At 40.3% G+C, this 11,330-nt stretch overlaps 1 protein-coding gene across 1 annotated transcript in view; it reads right to left on the reverse strand.

Moving 5' to 3' along the window:
- Positions 1-912: 912 nt before the first annotated feature.
- The window catches only part of LOC105363847 (paired box protein Pax-6-like), a 43,916-nt gene continuing 33,498 nt past the window's right edge, over positions 913-11,330 (reverse strand). Inside the window, exons 3-4 of the mRNA XM_011501646.1 lie at positions 2,942-3,125; positions 913-1,111 (exon numbers count right to left, since the gene is read on the reverse strand). Of these exons, the coding sequence (XP_011499948.1) occupies positions 913-1,111; positions 2,942-3,125 (383 nt within the window). The remainder of the gene's footprint in view (positions 1,112-2,941; positions 3,126-11,330) is intronic.

The raw sequence follows: 11,330 nt of genomic DNA on the forward strand, positions 1-11,330 counted from the left end.
ATGTTGAGTTCGAATTGACGCGATACTCTTCATAATCCCCAACACTTTCTATCTCGTCATTGGCTTTCTTTAATAAAGCCGTGCCATTATTTTAATAGCCAGCAGCATCACGCCGTGATCGATAATAATTTCATATTTGGCAATGTGGCTTAGAGCCGAATGCGGAAGCGAGACGCTGACACGCCAGTCGAGATTAAATCTTTATTCGGTGATGAGCATTTTAGCGTTTTAGCTGTCACAGCTTGGTAATCGGGTGGGTGATATTAAATGGTACCCCCCCCCCCCCCCCCCCCCCCCCTCCCCCCCCCCCCCCCCTCGATGGTGGGGAGAAGGGCGAGGAAGAAGGGGAATCGAGCCACGACCAAGAGCTCACGAGCCAGACGCCTTCCATCCCGAGATTTCTCTAGACGGAAAACGAGGGCGGGACACGCGTACGGAAGTCCGTACTACCGTCCTGACCATCCGGGCAGGAGATGTTATTTGCACATGTTTGCTCTATTTCAGGAGGAGGAAGTAGCCTTCTCCACCCTACGCGTTAAGCGATCAGCAGTGATTCGGTATTTAGGTATTTATAGCTCGTAGCAGGTCCTAGCAACGACACGTGAATAGATTGCCCACCGACCCCACCCACGCGTGCACTCGCATTACAAGCGCCACATCACAATGTCCCATCGTTACATAATACACGATTCGTTTAATTATAGACAATAGCCTGATCTTGATCGACCGACAATCGTGAAAGTCAACAAGACGCTGCTTTCGTGATCGCGACGCCTCCAGCGCCAACGGCACGTGAATTATCGACACGTGAATAATCGCGCTCTTCGTGCTCTCTCTCTCTCTTTCTCTCTCTCTCTCTCTCTCTCTCTCTCTCTCTCTCTCTCGTACACCCGCGCCACGAATGAAGAAACGTTAGGGAAGCTTACTCACGCTGGGAATGTTGTCGTTGGTGCAGACGCCCTCCTGCAACAGACGGTCCCTGATCTCCCAGGCGAATATCGAGGGACACTCGCTCTTGTACAGCGAGATCTTGTTAACCACCTCTGCGGTGGCCACTCGGGGCTTACTGCCTCCGATGGCCCGGGGCCTTATCGATCCCGTTTCGTAGTACCTGCAACAATAATAATTTGCGATAATAGTTTGCGAAATTCGATGCTCGAGCCGTACAAAACCGTATTGCAATGGAAATAGCCTTCGCCATTTCATTTATTGATGAGATATCGAGGACGAGTAACGATTATCTTGATAATAAAAGGATAATGTCGCCTAGTCGATGCATTATGACCAATGCAAATGGCAGGTCGCGCGTACAAATGAAAGTGTATTTGTTGTAATATTATACAAATAATATTTGAAGGAAGCACTCTAGGATGTTGTGTCGCTAATTTTAAAAGCTGTGACACGAGGAATTTAACTGTTATTCGAGGAACGTCGTTATACGTATATCTATTATATCTATGCTTTCTTTATTTATCGAATTTGTAGTACTCTAAGGTGAATTTGTACGGCTGTGCAATCGATCTTGTCTGCCGAGCAACTTCCACGATTCTACGAAATTTGTCAATTTACGTAAAAATGACTTATTTGACGAACGGCTCGAGCTTCTCTAACGTACCTCGTGTCATTGTGCGATTCGTTCGTAACGATTAGCTTTAATCATCGCGCGCGTTATCCTACGAAGAAAAGGCCCAGTGGTGCGAATCAGTCACCCTAATTCATTACAATTAACAACATTACTATCAACATTCCACATTATGCTGTAAGCGATGCTGCTGCATTGTCTGATGAATTCTCTGGGTCGGGGTACGAGATAAATTTGTACTTTACATCGTTCTCCCGTCCCGGGTCTTACTCGTCACTGCGGATATTTATGATTATTTCATTAATTTTTTTCTTCCTTTTATTTCATGCTTACATGAAATGGTCTGACGAGCTTACTTTTGACATATCTCGGTTACAGTTTCGATCAATCGCGTGGGTTTTTTTTTTTTTTTTTTTTTTAACACGAGTAGTGAGTATTTCTCTCTAATGTCAGTCAAGCTTGTACAAAGCACGTAATGAACGAATAGAAGACAATTGTTATAATAATATCTGCTTTTATCTTCATTCCATTGATATATCCATTGCATTAGATTTTCAGCTATTTATACAATAAAAAACAAACATTGTAAAAATGCTCTAGTAAGTATGCACACCGACTACTTATCGTTGTTCTTCTGATTATGTATTTATATATACATATATATATATATACATATATAATGTTGGATGGAAAGGTAAGTTTTTAAATAAACATTGAATGTAACAGTTGTAGTAATGATTGATTGGATACATGGGGTTAATTCGAGATGTCTCGATATTGTATTAATCTTTACAATGTCAGTTTATTCGGCTAGATGCCCGTAAAGGATAGATGATTTTTCATGCTCGAGCGTAAATATTCGCATTTTCAGCAATTACGTCCAACAGGCATTAATTTCATTCGTACGTTACCCATATACACGCATTATATACTATTGTAATGGTAACATAAATTTTCATTTATGAATTGGAGGTAGATAAACGGGTAGTTTAGTAACACGAGCAGCTCGTCGGCATCACACAGACAAATAATCAAATAAATCAATTAGAAATAGTTTACCTTTTACGAGGCAATATTTCCGAGAAGTTTCACACGCGTATTGATATATGTGCGCGGGGTAGGGTGACTTTTACACCAGCGCGCATAGAAATCGAGCGTTAGAAAAGGCCAGTGGCCTCGGGTCAATCTTAGGTTATAGTGGGGATAGACGGGGCGGCGTGTGGGCGGTCGGGACGGAGGGACGAAGGGGACGAAGTTACGAGTTTTTGGAGCACGAAGGAAGATGTGAATAGGAGGAGTTCCGCGTATCGTAGGTACGTACGCGACGGGTTTTCTCACGCATGCAGTATTTCAACCAACCTGCCGAGAATCTTGGAGACGCATCCGTTGCTGACCTGCAGGATCCTCGAGATGTCGCAGGGCCGCGCGCCAGAGTGGGCCAACTCGACGATCTTCTGTCGGGTCGAATCGGGGAGTGGCCGCCCTCCGACGAAGACACCCCCGAGCTGGTTCACACCGCTGTGACCTGAAATCATGTTGTACTCTACTCAGATTATTCTCTGGACCGCTCACATGCTTGCCTACTGTTTCATTCATAATAAATTCTCGGGGCTTTTAAAATTTTCAGATTATTTAGCAATTATTCGGTAGTTGCGATTTGGTTTATCATTATTAAACGCGTATCTTGTTGGTTTTTAGCCGTTTGTTTTGTTATTTATTGTTGTGATTGTAGCATAGTGTGTCAATTACGGCTGTGGTGTTGGTGGTAGTGGTAGTGGAGAGGGCGGAGGGGAGGGGGGTGAATTTTGTAATGCAAAGCCCTTATTCTTAATGTAGTCTTTTTATAAGACGATCGACTTGACTTGTACTGATACGAAAGTATAATCATTCGACATTTGAAATCGGCTTTTTATCGTCATTCTACATGATTGCTTTGTTTGTTTGCAGTGAATCAAAATGATTTATAAGTATTTCACGTTATTATTTTATTTTATATTTCAGTTAGCGAGTGTAATTCTTAATGAACGGCAATGCAATTTGAATTTTCGACTTAATTAATTAATAATACATTGTTATAAAATGCATCCCTCTTATTATCGGAATAGCTCAATCGTTAAAATCGTTAAAATTATGCTTTGGAATTATTGTACGATAAGAATATCGTAAAATCACCTGTATTCTCTAAATTTTGTCTAATGTCTCGAATAGAAATGATTGAAAATCAAAGAAAATTGAAGAGTGTTGCCGAATGCCAGTAAAATCAATTTAACTGAAAAACATACTCGCGGATGCACAAACATACGAACACACGTACAGGAACGATCAGACGACAAGTATGGCCAATTTCGTTCGAGTATTTTCGTATTTTTACCGGGAATTCCACCGATCAACTATACAATCGAGCCAATAAATCACAAATATATTTTTATTCTCTTTAGCCTTCCTTCCTACACGTGCCTATTCACCGTATAAGAAAAAGAAAGAACGAGAGTGAGAAAGAGAGAAAAAGAGAGTGAGAGGGTGAGAGGGTGAGAGGGTGAGAGTGAGGGTGAGAGAGTGGGAGGGAAGGAGAAACGGATCGAGAAGGAAACTAACCTCCGGTCTTTCTCTTTCTCTTTCTCTGATTCCTCCACCTCCTCCGCTAAAAAAAAAAAAAAAAAAAAAAAAAAAAAAAAAAAAAAAGCATGGGGGGGGGGGGGGGAGTAAGCTAAATGAAATTGGAGAAAGAGGGAGAACGCACGCGCGCTTCCAAGGGGTTCAAAATCGTAGTTATTTCTTTCCGTGAGTTACCGTACGGCGCGCGCCGACGACGAATTCATTCTCATTGTTGCCGATGACAAGTCGAGGAGCGAGACGCTGAATAATTCCACGTATAGGCATTAAAAAAATGCCTTTCTCCTGCGTGTTGGCTTACCTTACCGCGTAAGTGCGTATGCACTATTTAGTCTGTGTGAGGGAGGGTCTTCACTTTCTACGTTACATCTTTTAAGCTGCGCTTGATTTCTCGATCTGTTCTAGTCGAAGGTCATTGAGCTTTTGAGCTCCTTTATTCCCCGATTCGAGTGTTATTATACGATTCCCTCCTTACTCAGCATCTGCACGACGATACTTTTTAATATTATTATTATGTTTCTATTTTTTTCTATTTTTTTTTTTTTTTTCTTTTTTTTTTAAACGAGCACGCACTTTGATCTGAGCCAGAGTTGAAACAATTGTGTCAAAGCATGACCGTAATTACGTATAATTGTATTTGAGCATAATATTGTCGTACTGCAATATTAATGTTAAAGTTCAATTTGAGAATGTGAATTTTTTGAATAATCGACTTGAATTCGAATAAGAAAATACGTCTATTTATACTTTTATGTGACACTTGAAAAAGTATTCTCAGTTAATTTTACTTAAAGAAGACACATACTCGAGAAATATATTGACATTTCTTAAACGTTTCAATCGCTATATCTTATGAAATACTATGAGAAGCAAAAACCTTTATAGTCATCTTCTTATTATAACAGGAGTAAAAGAAGTTCCATCTTTCTTTCACATCAGATTCTATGATTCGTCCTGCTTCAATTTCATTCTTAACCGTCTTTATTTTCTTTAGCAGACTTTTACTACTTGGCATCTGCATTTTACTTAGAACCAAGTAAGATGTATTACTGTGACATGATTTGTGTATTTGTATTTCCATTAAAACCGATTTATCAAAATAGAGTCAAGCTTTTATTCAGTCGAAAAGTCAATAAAGTGACGAAATTCAGTTTACTTTACTCTTCGAGATGTTCATAATATCATTACTTTTTTTCTTCTTTCCATCTATAATTAATACCATATTCTTATCAGTTAACTATATGTAAAACTATTCTATCTAAAACTAGAAATTCTAGAAATTACTCTTTCATATTTAGAATAAATACTCTTCGTAATAGAACTTTTAAATGCTAATTTATCTATCTTGTAAATAGCAATAAATATTAGCAATCACGAAATTACGCAATCATCGGTATGTACAAATTTCCATGGCTTAGGCTTTGCTTTACAATCAAAATGATCTCTTATTATATTAATTAATGACGACGTCGAATCCTGACAACGTAAAATATGCATGAAAATATCGGCAAAAGAAAAACAATACTGATAATCGTCTCTTTTTATGTACGGATACACTACTGATATAAATTCAGCCTCTATTAGAATAAATGCTATTTTGTTTCAAATGCCCCAAACACTCATACTTATAGTACGTATGAATGAATAAATTATAGATATATCAGTGGCAGAATCAGCTAGATTGTTTACAAGCCATTTGTCGACACGTTAATTCTACGTATTTCTCTCACACCGTCAAAAATTTATCGCCGTTCACACTGACGCAAATGCACATATACGCGCGCAAGCGCACGTAGGTAACCGTTAATCCAAGAGTTATACTCGTCAGCGACCCGCTCTCCAGGATTTTGTCCACCATATCACGTACATGCAGAAGTTCATCCGAAAACGACAAGACCGCAACATGCACGCTTTTCGCCATCTATCTTCTTTCGTCCTAGTCTCTCCTCATCTTTTGCTTTCTCTCTCCGTTTCGTTCGCTAGCATCGAGGGTATTTTGGGAAAATTTATCGCGTGTGTACCTAGTCTCCGCGTATCGACAAAAGCTTTACGCTCGATTGACTTCTCTCTAACGACCGAAAAAAGGTACGAAACGCGCCGATAGCGAAATATACACAGACAGACAGAGATAGAGAGTGAGAGAGTGAGAGAGTGAGAGTCAGAGAGTGAGAGAGTGTGAGAGAGAGAGAGAGAGTCAGAGAGTGTGTGTGAGAGAGAGAGAGAGAGAAAGAATGAGAAAACGAGGAAGGAATAAAGAGAAAGACAGAGAGTACAACATTTCCTGCCCTTCGTGACAGCACTTCAATAAGTGATGTATGGATCAGGAGAAGGGAAAAAGTAAAGGCAAAAGTAACGAAAGACTTAACTTTCTATGACTATTTGTAATGTGGTACTGCGATTGTAGGTTCTCGTTTTGTATATTTGGCTAATAGCTACACGAATCTCTGTAATAAAGTGCTGGATTTTGAGAGCAGAGCAGCTGAGCTTTTTATTAGAACTGCATCTTTCACTATACTCTTTATATATATATATATATATATATATATATATATATATATATATATATATTCGGCAGGGAAAGTAAAGATAATATAAATAAAATTGGAGAGTCGATAGCATCACGTTCTTTTGAGGTGCCCATTTTATTCATCGAGTCGATTTTTCTTAAGTCTTTCTTAAAAGTGATGCACGCCTCTGCATTCAAAGATGCATTATTTATCTTTTGACGGTTTTTCGGGGGTGAAGAAATGGAATTAATCATACGTAGTGTTTCGTTGTTGATATAAGATGATAAAATTCAGTAAATAACGTAGATAATACAAGTATCTTTGAACTTGACTATTCATTCGGGTTGATGAACTTGATTCAATTATACCTATACGTTGAATTAAAAATTCTCCGCCTTATAAGATATTCAAGAATACCAAATACATTACAAATACAGATCTTTTGTTTACCGTATATTTGCATATATGACAGAATAAAATTGTAATGCTAATAATAATACCAATATACAATAAAGACGGACAATAATTAATAATCCACTTTTATTACATCACTTCTAATTGACTTTATTGAACGCAAAATTTATGATCTTATATCTGAATTTCAGTTGGGTAGAATAATTCGTTTATATTCATCGCTTTATTATTAAAATTTCAACTCCCATTACAAAATAAAAATTTTCTTGTGACGCAAAATAATGCGACTACGAGTCTATATGACATTTTATAAACTGCTTTCGTATATCGTGTCTTACATCTCATTTGCAAGCACACATTTATCATTAACTTTGTCAATAATTAGGCAATTAATTTTATATGATAATCGCCAAAGTTCCCATCGACACTATTAGCGACTCGTTCCAATCGTTCGCTCGTCGAGTCGTTAACGTATCGTTTTATTAAGGCACGCGAAATTCAATCGCCAAGCAGTTGTTCCAATATAAAATAAAAGAAAAAAGAAGAAGAGAAAGTCCCATTGCATCTAAAGTACACGAGAATACGCGAGACTAGCGATGCCAAAAGCGCCGTCGCGGCTAAACGTCAATAAGTTGATAAAATAATTGAGCGAGACATCGTTTAACAAGACAACGACAAAACGGCAAAAAAAAAAAAAATCTCGAGCGATTAATAATCTGGAAATATTAAGCCAAGCGGGTTCGCCCCGCGGGTATATCGCTTAATTGGATTCACCGGCTATCGATGTATTGCCTGCAAATTGCCGACCCTCTTTGTAATTGCTCTTTGAAATCCTCGGGTCATTCGATAGTTAAACAGAGTGTAAAACTCGTTAGCAATTTTCAGTCGGCTCGTATGTACACAGGATTTCAGAGGGGGTGGCCCAGGCTCGTACCTAGCCGACCTCGACATTTGTCGCTCGCTCGCCTCCACGTCGCAAAGCCTCGGTCTTAGCCGAGGATTATATCGCGACGATCCCTTGGCTCCGAGAATTAATCGCGAGGGCGCGAGGGTGCGGGGCGTGCTCCTCGAGTGGACGATTATTACGTTATGAGAGCGTGTCATCAGGTTTTGACGTCGGCGGTGTTTGGCTCCCTGACTGCCCTTCCCCCTGCCCCCTGCCCGTTCACACAGACGCCCGGCCACCCGACAACTCGCAACGCTCGAAAACTAAGTGCCGCGCGCGATAGACGTCTCGTAAATGGCTTGTTATTTTTTTTCTTCTTTTTTTCTTTTTCATTTAGGAATGTTTGCCGACGATATTATAAACGTATGGCGTTTCAATATTTGCTCACAGATAAAGAGCGCAAAGAGCGCGTAATATTACGCTTTGACTCGCATTGTCAACTAACTTGCGTGTAAAACGTCGCATACATTAACCAAATATTAAAAAGAAATAAAAATAATAATAATAATTATTTTTAAAAAGAAAAAAAAAGTTAGCGCTTTAATAAAGAAACAACTAGGTAAAAGACAGAGAGAGTGAGAGAGAGAGAGAGAGAGAGAGAGAGGTGGTTGTAAGGGGCGCCCGATGACTTATCGTTCAAGTGATTCTTCGTTATTATTGGAAAAAGTGGAAAAAGCCTATTTTTTCATACGTCTTAGTTAAAAATCATGCCAATGATGCGAATTGTCATTCGTACAATTCGTAAAATTGGCAAAGCAGAGAGGAAGCGAGATGGTAATTTGTAAGAGAATAGAGGAATCGAGTGGAATCGTAAGGGAGCATCGGACGTTTATATTGGGAATTTGGAAAAATATCCATGACAAAAAATCTCGAACGCTTAGAAATTCGTAAATTCGTTTTATTATAAACGATTATAAACTAGATTCAGGGTGGGTGGGGGGGGGGGGCGGGAGGAGGCGCGCTAGGTATTATACGACATTACAAAAGACGAGAATTGTGAGAGAAGACGCTCGGAGGCTTTGCGTCATTGGCCAGGACTTCATTAAGTCTGATTTTGGGGACGACCCTTTAATTTGTCGCCCGCGTGCGTCAGAAACTCGATAATGGGGCTCGAAGACAGAGGCCGTAAGAAAGAGCAATGAGAGTCTAAAGAAGGATTTATGAAGACCATCGCTGAACCCTTGACTTCTTACGCTGCAACGAATTGGGTCTCGAGGCGTTTTCATTCTTAATTTATTCTTTCTAATTAAGTTATGGATTCACCGTATCGTGCATTATCACTCAACATTGCCACTGCTAACATTCTTTTCTCTTCATTATATCGAATGGATAAACAAAAGAAAAATGGGGGGAAAAAAGGAGAAAGAGCAAATAAGAATAATGATAATTATCGATACGAAAAGTAAGTACGACGGGGATAGGGACATATACAGTAACAGAAATAACAATAGTAAATAAAACTTACCAAATGCCTATCGATCGTGAATAATTACTATCAATATTGTTTGAGATCGAGAGTGTAAGAGCTCGTGGTCGTGCTCACGTCCTATTGAGACTAATGTCGATAATCGCGATTTTTCCATTTCGAGAATAGCAATGCGAATTCGGGCACGCGAGGCGGAGAGGCTGCGCGAGGGATAAATAAAAACGGCGATAAATAAATTGGATCAAGGTAGACCGTGGCGAGCGAGGTAGGTGCGACGCCTCGTACATTGTTCATCAGCCTAATCGAAGCCGATGTTACATGTCGGCGCGGAATCATTGTTCTGTCGGCGACGGGGACGCCTCGTCCAGTCCGATTAGGACCTTGGATTATCGTCGGCGATTATCGATGCGAGTGTATGCAGTCGCTTGCACCGCGTCGCGTCATCGCCAAACCGTGCGTGAAAAGCGGAAATCTGTATTTAATTCGAGCGCGCTCGTAGAGAGAGAGAGAGAGAGAGAGAGAGAGAGAAAGAAAGAGATAGAGAGCGCACGAGAGGGACAGAGGCCATTCAAGCCAATTTTTGCATTAAAATGCGCTTTTTGTCCAAGATGTAATGCACACCAAATGCCAGAGTGGTTAGTATTGTAAGGGTATCGTGTCGGAGGGTGTGGCCGATGTCTCTTAACCATATGTCCGGGGCTAAGGGTTTGGGGGGGGGGGGCGTTATATTTTTCTAAATTGGCGGGTAGGAGCCGAGGTACGAGCGCGACATTTATTACAAAGAAGAGTGAAAGTCGTAGGCGTAAAGGCCAAGGGACGTGCGCCGGGAGCTTATCGGGCCGAGCCTCCGAAAAAGTCGAATAAAAGGCGTCGCGAGAAAAATAGCTGCCGCCGTGTTATTGCCCGGTCGGTCTAATCGTCCCCGATCCAGAGGTTAAACACGACGGTCCCTTCGCCCATACATAATATACCAGAGTCCGGCAAAAATAAAGGATCGAGCAATCTGGCAATAAAAAGGGCGACGACGGGGTGGTCCGCTGTCATCGGGTTTGATGCAAGCGACCTGGACGTGCGCCCGTGTCTTTGATGAATGCGCCACTTGGCGAACGCCAAGAGAGAAATTGCTAAATATTCCTTATACGTCTTTTTGCTCCGCAGACTCGATACTTTGATTTGTTTAAGTAGTGTTGTAGGATAATCGAACGGCACTAAAGTGCTTTTGAAGCGATGGATATAAGATTATATTAGAGGAGCAAATGTATTTTCACCTCGGACGTTGGTATGTAAGTATTTACAAGTCACCGCTCTCCTGACTCGATCGCGTTAAGTCATATCGCTATAATTACGATCGATCGTTTTTATTCTACAATTGTCTCTAAAATATCACTCCGCCACTGCGCCAAGTAATGCGTGACGCGCAATGCGTCCTACACGCTGTTTACGACTTTGACTTTGAGCGATATCGAATAGTTAACAGATCAGAGTAGGTATAGATCATCAAATCTTACACGACCAATGCAATTGATATGAGGATGTGACGAATTTCGTTGCTCAAACGCATTGCTCAGAGGCGTTGCTGGACGAATTTTGGGAGAGAATTACATATAGACGTCCAGAAAATTCTTTAGTACATACGATGAAGTTGATGGAGGGTGGGTGCCTTTAATAATCGAGATAAGGCATTTTAAATGTTTTAAGATAGAATAACAATGGATTGGAATTTTTTATTTAAGGTGCATGCGTTACATCAAGATAAAACTGCTTTGTGGAAATGTTGATGGATTTGCGAAATTTTTCAAAATCAATGTTCAAGTTAAGGTATTTATAATAAATGCCAATGGT

The sequence above is a fragment of the Ceratosolen solmsi genome, unplaced genomic scaffold, assembly GCF_000503995.2.
Source record: "Ceratosolen solmsi marchali unplaced genomic scaffold, CerSol_1.0 scaffold28, whole genome shotgun sequence".
NCBI lineage: Eukaryota > Metazoa > Arthropoda > Insecta > Hymenoptera > Agaonidae > Ceratosolen > Ceratosolen solmsi.